Raw genomic sequence first — 15,444 nt, 5'->3', positions numbered from 1 at the left:
CAGACTTCTGGTTAAATGAACATCTGTCCACAGCCTTACCCTGGAAGATGGTCCAGGAAGGATGTATAAAAAGCAGTTAGTGCTGCCGTCACACAGTTAGTAACAGTCACATGCCAATTTCACAAGGGAAACCTGTTACAGTCAAGAATCTTTTCAACTGGTGTGCAAAAGCATATGATCCCACTATTTCTGAACCCTAAATCCTAAATACAACTGGAAAAGTTTAACTACACTTAAGTATAAGCTAGAATACCCAAGGTTCAATTCGTAGCCCCATACGAAAGGAACCAACAAGTACAAATCAGTTCATGGAAATATCTACAAGGAAGGGGCCTGGGTTTTTTTTTGACTCTCTGAACACTACTTTTCTGTGTAGTCTCTATTACTTGTAAGAGTTGAGAGAATTCTACATCCAAGTCTGGATAAAATGAACAATACAGCTCCAGATGTACAGCAGGGGTCAGCTAGCTAGAATTCATTTCAATCTCTCTAAACACTAAAAAGACTAAAATAGAAAACTCACTGTTATATTGACTCCAGCTTCTAACTGATTCCTATTTTTTAATAGAGCAATTAGTAACAAGTGAAAATAATTTCCTGCATTCACCCTCCACATTTTCTTTCCTACATTATAAGAAATAAAACAAACTCAACATGGACTTTCTTCCTATTTACTAAGGACCCTGATGTATGGAAAAGATGTATGTTCCGGCCCCCCCGGTCCCAGGCACCCCAGCAGCTGCCTCTTAGAGAGCTTTAGAGATCTGTAGCTCCAGGATTTAATAAATCTTACAGGAACTTTCTTCCTCTTTAAATGATTCATCACATTAAAGGGAGCGTTTGTTACCTCTCCTGCTCCCACAGCTCCTCTGTTCTACCTCAACGACAAACACAGCTCCCGCTCCAAGCTGATCGGGCGCACAGCCCCATCAGAGGGGCCTCCACGGGCATCCACGGGTGACAACAAAAGAGCAGGCACCTGCGTGCTGTGGAATGCTGTGCACTGATGTTTCTGGGATGGTGATCCAGATTCCTTGACTCTTTCCTTCCCTTTCCTTCTTACAGATTTATCAATAAGAGGCCACATTGCTTATTATCCAAGTTTAAGTTGTTGCTACTGCAAATAAAACATTTTAAGCCGTTGGTTGGTGTTGTTTCGCCTTAATTTAACCCAAGGGGATCACAAAACCTTTACAACTCCCTGGGCTCCCAGTCTGGGTCATAACACCAGATCTTTTCTCCTTTGCACAAAACTGACAAGATGCTCTAGCTGTCACTTGACACACCCCATCATTTCACACAGATTTAACAAGAGCTTATGTTATGGAATATTTCCACTACTGCATTTGCCTAGTCTCATGGGCACAGCTTGCCTGGAATACTGCTACAGAGCTAAACAGAATTATTCCAAGCACATATGGCATTAAGTCTTTAAATCATTCTAACACGGAAATGTCCATCACAAGGTTTGTCACTGAACTTTCAATGATGTTAGCAAGTCAGTGGATGACCCATTTTCTTAATTGAACAATCTTACGTTGTGCTCTTTCAATAAGTGGACACGATCAGTAGCTTGAACACTATCCCAAAAATTATCACAACCCACGCAATCCACTGCAGTAAGAGGTGACTTCCAGATATTTAGAGGCTCTACAGTAAAAACGGCAAAGTTATGTAGTAAGAAAGCAACAGGCACCTAAGAAGAGATATAATCTTCCCAAGTTTTCTTTTTACTATGCAAAAGACAGACTGTTTACTCCACTGAGGTTCTGCAGCTTACCAAAAAGCACTTCAAGAACTGCAGTAGTCAGCAGAGGGAGGTTATAGGGGCACAAGTAACACACAGATATACTGTTTTAACAGCTTACACCATCTCTGGAAGGGGCAGCAGAAAACATCTGTTTCGCAGCCTCCTGAAAGCCCCAGTGCCTCGCCCCCTGCTGCAACATCCGCCATTCCCAACATACGCCAGCTTTCTGGGAGCACTGTGACCACCTCGGTGGGCTCAAGGCTGAGCTGAGACACTGCTGCCACCCCTCACAGTGAGCCTTGCCGGGTTTGTGACAAGCGACCTTTCTTCGGGGTCATTCTGATGGCCTCAGGGTGAAAGAAGCATTTGTGCAAGCGTCTGGAACACCGAGATGGATATTGCAATCTGTATTGCAAAGTATTAGGGAAAATAATATATCAGTAGCTTTCTTTAATGCCAGTGAAAAGTTTGGACTGATGCATGAAACTGAGGAGGAGGAAGAGGCTAAGTACCTACCATCTACTGCAAAGAAACTCTCCCAAAGTTTATGATAACACATTTTAGACAACTTAGAAGTTTACAGCATAGTGAAGAAAGTTCTTCTTGCTGTACAGTCTGAAACAATGCTGGAGTATTGTGGCCCAAGATTTAGGCAAACGAAAATGAAAGAGGATAGCACCTGTCAAGTGGCTACTGGTTTCAGAATTCCTGGGAAAATTGTTTAAGGGAGAAAGGGCTGAAACTGCAAAGGAGTCATGTATTTTCTAGACCTGAAAAAACAATGTGGTCATTAACCTCTGGCAGTAAAACTGTAAGTAGGGGGGCAGGTGCCCTGTCACTGTGCCTGAGGCAGCCAAGTGGGTGATGGTGTACAGGCCACACCATTCCCCAGAGGGAAAGGAGGTCTGTGAACATTTCTCTTTCTGCAACCATGGCATTTAGCCAAAGGCTGCAAAGAAGCCACGAAGATCCTTGGGGGGCTCAGCCCCACCCCTGTGAGGACAGGCTGAGAGAGTTGGGGGTTCAGCTGGAGAAGAGAAGGCTCTGGGGAGACCTTAGAGTGGCCTCCCAGGACTGAAAGGGGCGACAGGAAAGATGAGGAGGGACTTACAGATCAGGGAGTGTAGGGACAGGATAAGGGGTGATGGCTTTAGACTGAAAGAGGGAAGATTTAGGTATCAGGAAGAAACTCTTCCCTGTGAGGTGGTGAGGCCCTGGCACAGGCTGCCCAGAGAAGCTGTGGCTGCCCCCTCCCTGGCAGGGTTCAAGGCCAGGTTGGACAGGGCTTTGGGCAACCTGGGCTAGTGGAAGGTAGACCTGCCTTGGGTCAGGGGGTCGTACTGTATGGGCTTTAAGGTCCCTTCCAACTCAAACTGCTCTGTGATTCTGTGAAAGCAGCTGCCCCCTTTCTCCCTCACCCTCCACACTCTGAAGCTGAGTTCGCCTAGAGTTACAGCCCAACCCACTCTCACAAACCGTTGCTTCAGAGCAATCGGCTCCAACTCCAATCACATGCCTGCAGCAGGCTCCAGCAGGTAGAACACACCGAGCTCAAGCAGCTGGGGTGATCCTTTTACTGTCAAGTTTTAACAGACAGAGCTTTGTTTCATAAGGAGTAACTTTACAGACCACCTTCAAGACTTTCAAAGGCTTCAGATTTAACTAGCAAGGCAAAAAGGCACTGAAAAGCAATGTGCAGCACCAGATAGTCTGCAAGCAGCAGGAGTTGCTCCCATATTACCTGCTAAAGGACGAGGAGGTACCTGAGATGAGGCAGCGAGTCCCTCCTCGCTTGATGCCAGAGACATGGGAGAGACCCTGCTGGTGCTCTTCTGTGATGGCTTTTAGCTTATCTAAACCTGTGTATATGCAGAAAGAGTTGATCCTTGCCTTCCTCATACCCACACTGGGTTTCCAGCTTGATCCACTGAACTGCCTGACCCTAAATCAGCCTTTGGTTGGTATAAGCCAACCACGGAACCCGAATCCTGGGACAGAATAAGTCAGAGCTGCTTTGGTAAGACAAGGATTATCACCCCTCCCAGCAGCAGCCAAGGAGTATCCCTAGGCTGGAGTTATGAGGACTGTGCAGCACATCTGCCACAATGCACCCTTAAGAAACTGTTCCGACAAAGAAGAGAGAAAAAAGAGCAAAAGGGGAACACACAGAACAGGAGGGGCTGCCTGGGTGGGATTTGTACCTAAGCTAACACTCACCCCATCCCAAGAGCCATTTCCTCTCCTGCCCAACGTACACCCTCCCATGCAGGACCCTTCAGGTCAAGGCACGCGGCTCCCATCCCACATCCCCCCCTCCCCCCCGTCTCCCGCTGAACCACAGCAGAGCGGCTCCATCCCCACACACTGGCTGCCAGGAGTGGCTGGCTGCTCCCCTGACAGGTTCACCAGAGCCGCCTCTCCCACCTGAACCTCCTCCTCCGGCTTGGATGGTCGCTCCCAGCCCTGTGCTGGGCTGTCTCCCGAGGAGATGCTTCAGATCTCCATGAGCTGAGCTCTCGGGCAGTGCCCGGAGAGGACACCATGCTTCCTAGGCAAAGCTGTGGAGCAGAGCAGCACAAAGCACCCTGACCAGCACAAGATGCACAGAGAACACAGACGGGCAGCACTAGAAGGGGCAAGGCCATGCCAGCACATGCCTTTGCCTAGGATGCTCTGAAAGGAAGGCCCGAGCTCTGACAAAACAGTAGCGGTGCAGCAGTAACTAAAGGCAACACCCAATGATTGGGGGTGACAGTGGGCGCTTCCCAGCCCTGCAGCCGGGACTGAGCACAGGACAAGCTCGGGCAAGATGTGGGATTGCACCACGAGGTGATGAATCCAAGCTGATGCCAGATGGGCCCTGGATAACGGCCAAGGCCACCCCAGTGCCAGCTGCTGCCCCCGCTGCAGCTCCTGCCCACTGCCCCGCAAGACCCTCATGTCCCCCAGCCGCAGAGGCGGCTGCCTCCACGAGTGTCGCAGCAGCGCAAGCACCGGTCTCCAAGGAGTGTCTGAAGTCCCACTACTCAGGCGTTTCTTCCACGCAGTGCTGGGCAGTGGCGCCCACTGCCAGACCGAGGGTGCTCTCTGGCACGACTCCCACCATGGGACACATGCTCCAAACTGGCAGGTCCCCAGTTGTGCCCAGGCACTGACGGGCTCGCAGATAATATTCAGTGGCTGGTAACATGGGGATGGGAGACATGGAGCACCCCCTGGGGAGAGCCCCAGGGCACCGTCCCCTGCCAAGGTCACCACGCTGCCCGAGTCCTCTCCCTGAGCTCCCGCGCCTGCAGCCTCCCCGGTGCCCCCAGCTCCCGGCGCTGGGCCGGCCTCCACCCCCTGGCCCGACCACGGGACCCCTCTGCCATGCCGCAGAGCGTTCCCGCGCAGCGCAGAGGCCACCTGCTGCCACCTCAGCCCCAGTGCCATCGGCCCCGCCAGATTTACTCCGAAGCAAGCAGGTTTAGTCCAAAACCAGTGCGTTTAGTCCAAAACGTTTATTACAAAGCCAGCGGGTATAATGCAAAGGGAAGGGGGTTTGTCCAGAGCAACCGCTGCAGCGGTAACTGCGCCCTCAGGTCACACCCCAAGGGCTGCGGCCTTGAGCCTGAGGGGCTCCCGGGGCGGGCACGGGTCACTTCTGAGGGGGGAGGCCTTGGAGGTAGTAGACCCAGGAGACACCGCCCACCCCAGGACAGGACACCACCATCTTGCTGGTGATGGGGGCTGCACCAGGGGCCAGGCCACCCTTGAAGGAGATGGAGAGGGAGGTGGTCTGCTTGGAGTGCAAGCTCTCAGGGGCCCTGAGAGTGAAGGCCGGGTGCTCCACCCGGTACTGGAAGGCCATGGGCTGCAGGAAGACATTCTTAAAGGAGATGGAGGTGGTGCCGCCAGCCTGGATGGTGAAGGGGCCCTGGGACTTGGGGGGGAGGGCCAGGCCGAAGAGGGGGATGCTGTATTCCCCACCAAGCAGGGAGGAGAGCTGCAGCATGGCCCTGGCTTCACCCAGCTGGCAGGGCTCAAAGGTCACGTCCACACTCACCTCTGAGCCTCCTGGGCTGGCAGGGGCCACGCTGATGGTCTTCTCCGTCATGAAGTTGGCACAGCTGGTCTGCACAGAAGAGAGAATGGGGGTGTGTGTGTGGGTGTGTGTGTGACAAAAGCAAAACCAGCATCTCAGGAAGAAACAAGGTCCCCACCCTCACAATGGCCAGGGTCCCTGTCCCTTGCCTGTCACTGTGCCTGTCCCCCCCACCCCCTGCCCGTGAGGAATGGCCATCAGGAATGTCCAATGTGCACCCAACCCTGCACCCAAGCTCTGGGGGACCTTAAAACCCAGCCCTGGAGTGGGCCATGCCACCTGCAAGAGCAGCTCCAGCAAGGGCAGCAGAGAACATCTGCAAGCAAAGACAGGCCAGCTGGGGACAAGCCCAGCATTGGTGGGGAGACACGCAAGCTCACGTGGCCACCCCAGCTCTGCCAGGCCAAGATAGAGGGGCAGGATCCCTTGACAGAGAGGGCTGATGCTGGCCAGATGAGCTGCCTCCCAGCAAGGGCCCAGGGCAGGCTGGGGTCACCTGGAGGTGGTAGTTGGTCTTCTGCCGTGTGTAATTCATTATTTTGGTGGTGATGGTCTGACTAGAGCCCAGTGTGGTGCAGAAGTAGAGGGGCTTCTCTAGCCTGCTCACGGTGGCTTTCAGGTGCAGGTTGTAGTAGAAAGAGCCCAAGTCGCTGCTCCGGAGCACCAGGCGCCCGGTGCTCTCACCCACTTTTAGGGGCTGGTACTCAAAGACAAGATCGGCCTGGGAGGAACAAAAGGAGATGCCACTGGGTCAGGCAGAGATGGGGAAGGCAGGGCCTGCAACGGAGGAAATCTGTTCCTGGTGTGCTCCAGCAGTGCTGGAAGGCAGCCCAGCACCCTCCCTTGCTCCAGGTCCCGCTCTCTGGGGCAGAGCCTTGCTACATCTCGGGGACAGTTCACGCAGGGGACCACCCCCAACAGCTCAGAGCCCTTCAGCACTATCCCAGAAGCTTCCCACCCTTAAGATGCCCTTCTACTCCCCCAGGGCACAAAACACCTTTCCATGCAGGCTGCAAACTCCCTGCCAGTGGGGTGAGGCATGTCCTACAGCCACTCTAAACTGAAAATACCCACACTAAATACAGAGCCTGTGGCACAAGGACCTGCCCCGTGAGGCCTGATGGGAGCATCTCACAAGGGGTAGCATGGCAGACTCCACCGGCACAGGGCAATTCCCACTAGGGATCTTCTCACATGCTGCTTCCCCTCCAGATTATTAGCAGGTGGGAGCAGTCACCCTTGTGAAGAAGCCCCAGATAGCTCACGCAGGGCATCACCCCTCAGCACCACCCACTCCCAGAAAGGCTGCAGGAGAGGAGAGCACACTGCATGAGCTTTGCTCCTACCTCAGACTGCGCAGGAACAGTGAAATGTGGGGGAACATTGACATCGGGCACTTTGCAACCTACAGCAAACGTCACCGGGACAGGCAGAGGGTTGTCCACCTTGATGGTGGCAGATACTCTCTGCCGAACTGCGGTGGTCACTTCAACAGTGCTGATGGGTCCCGAAGCAGTGGCCTTGAAAGTCACCATGTAGAACAAGTACTCCTTGGTCTCCTCGTTGAGGAAGGTCACCTGAATCGGAGAAAAAGGGCAGCGCTGGTCATTCTGCACATAAAAATACACCAGCTGTGCTGAAGCCAGCCTCAAGAGCGCCCCAAGCTCAGCACCCTGCTTCCAAGAACGGCCGTAAGCAGCCACCAAGGAAGAGTGCGAGGCTGTGGAGAGTGTGTGGTGTTTGGACTTGATACTCCCCTGACTGCCCATTGCTTCCAGCTCACCCGTGTCCTGGCCCACCTGTGCTTAGCAGCACCCAGTACGACCTTTGCAGAGACTGACAGGTGAGTGGGGGGTGTGGAGAGATGCCTGCTGTTCAGTACCCACCCAGGACACCTACAGTCCCACCAGTGGGCACGGGGAGGTATGAGAGCAGCTGTGTAGCTTCTCAGGGAGCCAAGAGCTCCTGGAAGGCCCCACAGCCCTGTGTCTGCGCTTACCATGGCATTAAAGACTCCTTCCTTGTAGGAGAGGAAGGTGAGCTTGTAGTCCTTCTTGGCAGAGCCTGGCACATCAATGTATTCCAGCCCCTGCAGCACAGAACTGCTTTCCAGGTTTTCTGGCTTGAGCATGTCCACCACCACGTGGAACCTGTGGGAGAGAAGCATGCAGTGAAGGTCAACAGGAAGGACTCCCACAGGACGCCACTTGTGGTGGGGTACAACTCAGCCCCTCTTCTCAATGCCCCTGAGGGAGCCAGCTCTCATCCACCTGGGAGGAAAGCCCTCTAGGACAGATCTGCATAGGCAGAATGTGGCTGGCATGATCCCAGACACCTACAGCCAGAAATGGCCAAGTAGAGTGAAAAGCTTGCAGGAAGGTGCTTCCAGGCAGTGGGAAGCTTTTCCTTGTGCCACTGCAGGATTGCTGATGGGATGAGACTTCCTGGGCTGGACTCACCTCTGTGGTCTGTTCAGCCAGTTGGAGACAGGGATGAGCTCAGTGTAGGAAGTCCTACACGGCACCTGCTGGAAAATGGTCCCTGAACACTTTGGGGTCTCAGCAGTCCCTTGCAGGAGGTAGTACAAGCCTGTCCCATCTGGCAGTGGGAAATAAAGGGAGCCCTAGAGGTAAGAAATAGCATAAGTGAGCTCTCCTGCTCTCTGCCTGGACCAGTTACTGGCTCTCCAGCACACCTGGACAGTCCCATGTCTCAGGCTACCACCTGAGCAGCTTTGGGCAGGTCCAGCTGGCAGAGCTGTGACTGCAGCCCCGTGTCCTGCGCTGGTGGAGATGGCAATGTCGTACCTGCTGGGGCTGGCACAGCCACAGGACACAGGCAGCATGTCTGGTTAGAGCAAGGACACAGCGGCCCTGCAGCAGAGCTGCTCTGACCATCCTAACACCCCTTTCCCTGGGCACATCAGCTGCCAGCCCTGTGCTCATGCAGGGACAGCCATGCTAAGGGGGTGGCAGTCCCTGCTAAGCTCCACTGCCCCAGCATTACTGCCTGTCAGCTGGCACGGCAGGGTCCCACCAGCCAGGGTGGGCCATGGGAAGTTCATATCTGGTCCTCATTTTGGGTGCCAGTGGGTCACAGCCACTCTCCTCTGCCTCCAGGGAAGCGAAAAACTGCGGGACTCTTCATGCAGGTCTGTACATTAAAGAGATGCTGAACGTGTGCAACCCCACAGGGCACAGATCTGCTGAGCACCCTGGAGACTTCACCCATAGGTCCTCCACTCAGGCCTAAATTCTGGCGTGGCAGAAGGTCAGCTGGAGTGGGAAAAGGACCCCAGCAGCTCCAGCACCCCAGAGCACTTCTGCACTGACCCCCTTGATTTAAGAGCTTGCCCCTGGTCTGCCCATGCAACCAGAGGGGCCAGTCACCCCCATCTGCCCAGCCCCAGACCTGCAGGAAGGGCTCTTTCCAAAGCTCCTGAAGAAGATGTCAAGAGAGATCTCGGTGTCATTTCCCACCTGGCTGCTCACGGCCAGGGGGCCACTGAGAAATGGGAGGGGAGCTTCTCCCCTCTAGTTCCCTGTGTGCTGTAAAAGGGCCCCCGCATGGCAGTGCAGGCAAAAGTGGTCATGCCCAGGGTGGGGGAGCCTGTGCAGCCCACAAGGCTGAGCACGAGGGTCTCTGGGCCCCCTCAGCTGCACAGGCAATGACCAGGAGCTGCACAAATCAAACTTAATTTCCTGGGCCATCAGACAGGCGGGTTTTTTAGTTTAGCTGCTCCGGTACATTCAGTGGTCAGTCCAAACTTCCCACCTGAACTTCCCTTACTCCTGGCCTCTAGCCACCAAGAAACCCAGCTTCCAACATAGGATCTCAGGATAATTTCTGTTCATGGGGGACCTCTGAAGGTCATCTCATCCAACCTCCTGCCCAAAGCAGCAAGGATCACGCTCTGAGGGTCAGTGTGCTGGCACAATTCACATACCTGATGCTTCTTGTTCTCAGAGCTCATGGTTAGGGGTTCGTAAGTGATCGTGTAGGGCTTGTTTTCCTGACTGGCCTCTAGATGGAAAAATTCAGGCCCTTTCCAGTGTTGCCCCTCAATGACAGCTTGCACAGTGCAGTCCTTATTGCTCGGGTTGGACAGGAGGATGGTCTGGCTGTGCTTCTCGCGCACGGCACACGTGAAAGTCAGTGTCTGCAACAGGACCACAGAGGCTGCTTGGTAACGGCGAGGAACGCTTTCCACTCTGACTAGCTTTATGCACAGGTGTCCTGGTTCAGCTAAGATAGGTTTAAGTTTCCCCAGCAGTAGGGAGCGGGCTGTAGGTGGGTTATTCAATACCATGCTGATGTCAGGTCACGGCGCCCAAGTGCAGGAAGAGCATTGGGACGGCTTTTGTTCATCGTCGCTGCCCTTCACTGCTCTATCCTTGTGGTATATCTTTTGTCCTGTTTACTGTTATTACTGCTTGTTGCTATTGCTATTGTTGTTGTTCGTTTTATTATTTGTTACACTGTTGTATTAAGTTTTTCCCTATCCCAACCCCGGGGTTTGTATCTCACTCCCTGCCCCGTCCGGTCCGAGGGTGGGGGAGGGACAACGGCAGCGGGGTCTCTGGTCCCGGCAGGGCCTAAACCACAACAGGGAACAGCTTTTCCTTGTCATAGGCAAAATTTCCATTTGAGCCATAGTTTTCAGGGTAAATCAAATTGTTGGTTCTTAGAGAAGGTAGAGGAACAAGTCTCTTGCATGCTGGGTGAAGGGGGCTGCTGCCTCCCTAGGAGGGGAGAAAGAAAACTGGAAGCCCTGGAAGGTTCTCTCTCCTGTGCAAGGACAAGACCTGCAGCTGCGCAACCCCTTCGTGTTCAGGCTGATGAGCAGCTCCAGACTCTCTCTTGGGAGCAAGAGCCAATACCTCCCAGCCGCACCCTCCTGCAAGGCCTGTGAGGGCCAGGAGTCCTCCACAGAGCACCCCTGTGCCCCAGGAGCTGGGTGCAGATGCCTTTCTCACTCCTCACTCCCCTGCCCCGACAGGGAGGAAAAGTGTGGCTGTGGGTGTGATATTATGGCTATAGCTAGGTGGCTCTCTGGGGTCAAGGGATCTCAGAAAAACACTGCAGGGTATCCCCATGGCAAGGATGCTGCAGGGCAGAGCCAGGACAGCTGAGATGCTCACTGGAGAAGCAGTACCTTGAATAGGGGAGGAAGGCAACCACAGGGCTCACAGATTTTGGGAACCCTGCCCAGGGGTTTTCTCAGCTCTCTGGGACACCCAGGCAGGAAGACAGGCAGAAGTGAGTCTATGCCCCTAAGATCCCTCCATTCTTGCCCTAGGAGAGATGTGGTGCAAATTGTGGGGTAAGGGGGTATCCGTCCCGTCTCTGTTCCCGTTACCTCTTTGGACATAGGGGTCTCTGTGCAGCATCCTGCCAGGGTAAGCTGGAGCGGCTCACTGCCCTCGATGAAGCAGTGCAGGCCCTCGCACTGGATAGCACGTCTCAGCTTAGAGGGGCGGAAGGTCACAATGAAGGGGATGTCCATTCCTGGGGAGATGTAACCCTTTGTGGGGCTGATAGAGAAATCTGGCTTGAAGCTCTTGATGTCCCACTTAAACCTTGCCAAGGAAAGTGCAAGGACAGAAAGGAACAATTAGCAACCGGGAGGCTACGAACAGTGTGACGTTTCTAATCCTCTTGGGGGCTTTCCCACAGGACCTCAGGCAGGGTGCTGAGCCACCTGGCACTAAGGCTTCAGGTTGGGCAGGACTCAGCTGCACCCATCTGTAAACAAGCTTTTGGTTGTACCCCTTGCTGACTTCCAGGGCCTGACTGCACAGCCTTGGCTGCACAACTCCCCACTGGAATGGAAAAGCAGAGGGCAACTCTCTGGACAAGCTACAGCTCCATCCAACCCCCACCCAAGCTCTCAGCCCTCAGAGAGGGCAGGGTTTGGCATTACTTGACTCCTATGTCGCCCGTGTTCTGCATGATGAGGTGCCGGGATGTGTAGCTCTGCTGCACCACCGCTCCGAAGCTGAGGTGATCCTGGTCCAAGCTCACGCGGATTCCCTGGCAGGAGCCCTGCACCATGAAGAGGGAGCGCACCAGGCCGCTGCACTCCAACATCACTTCTTCGGTGAATGGCTGGATGCGGCACTTTGGCGAGAAGGTCACTTCCACTTTACAGGTCTGTCCTTTGGGCTTCAGACTTAGTTCATTGGTGGGCTTTAAGCAGAGAACCTGCCCAAAGAAATGAGTGGAGACTACTTCCTCTGGCAACTGAGCTGTGAATCCTCCATAGAGTCTTCCCATTCCTGTTCTGTTCCCATCAACACTGCCCCAGTCCTACTCATTCCCAGGGACGCATCCCCAGCTACCAAAGGAATTTTCCTGAGACATGTATATCTGGCCATGGTGAGCTGGACTACATCTTCCAAAGTAATCTCACTTGAGCTCCAAGAGAGCTGTAACTCTTGGTCTTAAAGGATTACTTTACCATACTTTAATATACATGCCTGCATCCTAACGTATGTGTCTGAAACAGATGAGGAATGGTACCTTCTTCTCACTTCTGGCTATGAGGGGAATCCTGACACCTGGCTCAGATGAAGCATTCATGCTGCCCAGCAGGGAGGACAGGACAGCACACAACTGTAATTAGCTACCAGCTCTCACCCAGAGCAGCTCACAGCTACCCACAGGCACTCCTGGAGGCACAGCAAAGCGCTCTCCAGTGAAGGAAGGGGCCTCACCCCTGCTTCCTGCAGCTCTGCCATGGTGGACTTGAGACTGAGCTTAAAAGTGAGAGGAGCAGCACTGTTGTTGGCTATGGTGACAATCTTCTTCACCATCTGTCCGATGGAGAGGGCTCCCAGCTTCACCACCTTTCCTCGTGGTTCCACAACATCAACCTAAGGCAGGAGGGATTAATATAAAGCAAAGGGAAAGAAGGGGGAAAGGTTTTCTGACACCTTTGCGGCAGAAAACTAAAAAATGTTAGCCTGGGGAAGAGAAGGAAAATGAGTGAGAAAGCCGTGCCCGCAGTCTGCGCCACCTGGGGCTTTAGGATTTGGATTTCATCTCACCTTCATTTCCGTGCCCCTTCCTCGAACCTCAACAGTTTGCTGGCAAAGACCATTGATTTCAAAAGGGATGAGCTCACGGTAAGATGCAATCTCTCTGGGATAGAAAGTGATGGGCACCTCTACTCTCCCTCCTGGGCGTAGGACATACCCTGGGAAGTCCACATGCAGGTGTGCAGTGCTGGTGAACAAGCAGCTCAGTCTGGCAGAAAGCACAGCAGAGAGGAGCAGAGGTGTCACAAGACTGTGTGTGCTCAGATGACAGTATCACGGCGAGTTAGGGCTCTCGTGGCTCCTCTCCCTGCATCCTCAGGATGTCACCCACAGTGCTCACGAGGACATGGACCAGGCACATGCTAAGCAAGGGCCGAAGGAGTGTGTGGAGAAGGCCTACCTCACATCCTTATCTGCCTGGTTTGTGATGACGAGGGTCTGACGGGAAGGTGCCATCCCAGCATGGTAGATGAAGCAAGTTCCAAAGTTGAGTCTGGTAGTGGAGAAGTGCACAGTGGGCACTACCACAGTGGCCAGAAATACGCAGGTAAACGTGGGGCCCTTGTTGATCTGGTGAGGAGAAAGACAGCATGAGCCCGCTGAAGAATGGGAACTACAACTGCAAACACCAGAGATGGCCGAGGAAGAGGATGGGGGGCAGCTGGCTGCACTGACCATAAGGAAAAGCAAGTGCCAAAAGACCCCAGAATTGAAATAGAAGGTGGAAGTCCAAGAGGGAATGGGTTTTTGGAGAGTTGTGGCCCTGCTTTGTGCAGCTACATGCTGGCAGGACCTTTCTGTGCCATGTGACCAGCGCAGCAGAGGCCGGGCAAGGAGAACCAGCTCTATCTCCACACACATATAGGACACTCCTGGATTAGGGGCAGAGGGGGCCTGGGCAATGTGCCCTGCCAGAAAAGCACTTCCCAAGGTCATTCTGGGTAAGCACTTATTAAAATACTCCCTTCAGAAGCTGCCAGGCTCTTTATTTCAGCAGCAGGAACCTCTTTGCCTCGTTTGGTCTCTTCAGTGACAGAGCTCACCCAGTTCTGGGCTCCTGCTGCCAAGCTGCTGTGTAGGGAAGGCGAAGGTCCCGTATTAAACCCTGGTGCCTCACCTGCAGCGTCAGCTCTACATCTTTTAAAGAGCACATCTTCTGTGGGTGAAAAGCCAGCTGGGTCTCTGCTTTCCCCTCTGCGTGCACGACGCCCATCTGAGGGGTGACAGTAAGGACCTGCTTACAGGCTGTGGGGCCACTCAGTTCCCACGAGAAGGTGAAGCTGAAGTTGCTGTTATTGTGGATGCTGAAGAGATGCTGGACGTTCTCGTTCAGCTGTACCTGCAAGGAAAAGGCGGTGAGGACTGGGGGTTAGAGCAGGTGCAAAGTGTCAGCTGGCTCAACAAGTGATCTTCCCTAACGTGCTCCTGCATCTTTTGTATTTAGCTAATGACCTGCATGAAACATCAATCTTCCTCCCTCTAGAGACCCATAAATAAAGAAAAACATTCCCTTGTTTTCAAATGTCTCTGTGAAGCTCCTGGTTCTGGCCCAACCTTGCAGGCCTTTGTGGGGCAAATGGTTCAGCGAAGCAGTGCTGCTCACCTCCTTGAAATCAATGACGTTGATCTCCTGTGCACTGAGCTCTGTGACACAGCCGTCGCTGTCCTCACACCTGACAGACGTGTGCATGCTATAGCTGGTGGCCTTGATATTCAAGGAGAGGGGCTGGGTCTTCCTCTTGACATCGCACTTGACGTTGAAGACTGCCTCTCCTTCTAGTGTTGGTGTGAAGAAGACTGTAATGGGAAACCTGGCAAGAGAAGACCCTTTTTGCTCCATTCGCCATCTGTTGGCTTTCCTGGCCACATGTTGTCTGCTCTATGGGAGAGCAGCTCTGCAAGGGCCCTGGTGAGGCCCCAGGCCTGGGAGAAAGCAGGAGCAGCACTCTCCGCTTCCAGGGCCTTCCACTATGGAGCAAGCCCTGGTCAGCCCTGTTTAGGGTACGATGATCCCATGCAATGAAATGCCAGAGGATACAACAACAAGGCAGCAAACCCTGAGCTAACGCTGACCTTACTTCCCTGCCCACGTGCTGTAGTCCACCATCTGGCTGAGACCCCAGACACAGAGGAGGGCACTCGTGGAGACCCCCAGTCTCTTCGATCTATATGACAAGGGTAAGTAACATCCTCTTTGCCAAGAGCAGTCGTCCAGCTCCCCTGACAGCAGCACAACATGGGTGCCACCAAACTGCCTCTTGGTAATTTTTGTGGGTAATTTCTGGGTATGTGATCAAAACCAAACAAACTACAGAGATTTAAGGAATTACCACTTCTCAGGTGAGCCACAGTAACTGATACAGGATGCTCTCTTGCACTCTGTGGCAAGCCAAAATTCAGCATCTTTTAAGACACAGCAAAGCTGCCTGGAGCTAACGTGTTCTTCTTACACCCTGGCAGGCTGGGAGTGAGCACAGGGACATCCACGATGGATCAGCAAATGAGTTGGTGACCTCTTATACCGCTTGAACTCACAAACATGTCTGAGTGCAAGTCATGGGTGCAGCTTA

General features: G+C 53.5%; 1 protein-coding gene across 1 annotated transcript in view; it reads right to left on the bottom strand.

Moving 5' to 3' along the window:
- Nucleotides 1-5,235: 5,235 nt before the first annotated feature.
- The window catches only part of LOC113484652 (hydrocephalus-inducing protein homolog), a 159,441-nt gene continuing 149,232 nt past the window's right edge, over nt 5,236-15,444 (bottom strand). Inside the window, 13 exon segments of the mRNA XM_026857119.1 lie at nt 5,236-5,864; nt 6,331-6,555; nt 7,181-7,411; nt 7,834-7,984; nt 8,294-8,457; nt 9,781-9,993; nt 11,194-11,413; nt 11,758-12,038; nt 12,551-12,709; nt 12,884-13,082; nt 13,275-13,444; nt 13,992-14,213; nt 14,478-14,685. Coding sequence (XP_026712920.1) covers nt 5,388-5,864; nt 6,331-6,555; nt 7,181-7,411; nt 7,834-7,984; nt 8,294-8,457; nt 9,781-9,993; nt 11,194-11,413; nt 11,758-12,038; nt 12,551-12,709; nt 12,884-13,082; nt 13,275-13,444; nt 13,992-14,213; nt 14,478-14,685 — 2,920 coding nt within the window. The 3' untranslated portion in view covers nt 5,236-5,387.

Source organism: Athene cunicularia, assembly GCF_003259725.1.
Source record: "Athene cunicularia isolate RWA chromosome 11 unlocalized genomic scaffold, athCun1 chr11_part3, whole genome shotgun sequence".
Taxonomy (NCBI): Eukaryota; Metazoa; Chordata; class Aves; order Strigiformes; family Strigidae; genus Athene; species Athene cunicularia.
The sequence above is the reverse complement of the archived record's forward strand: the minus strand, read 5'-3'. Positions and strand labels throughout refer to the sequence as shown.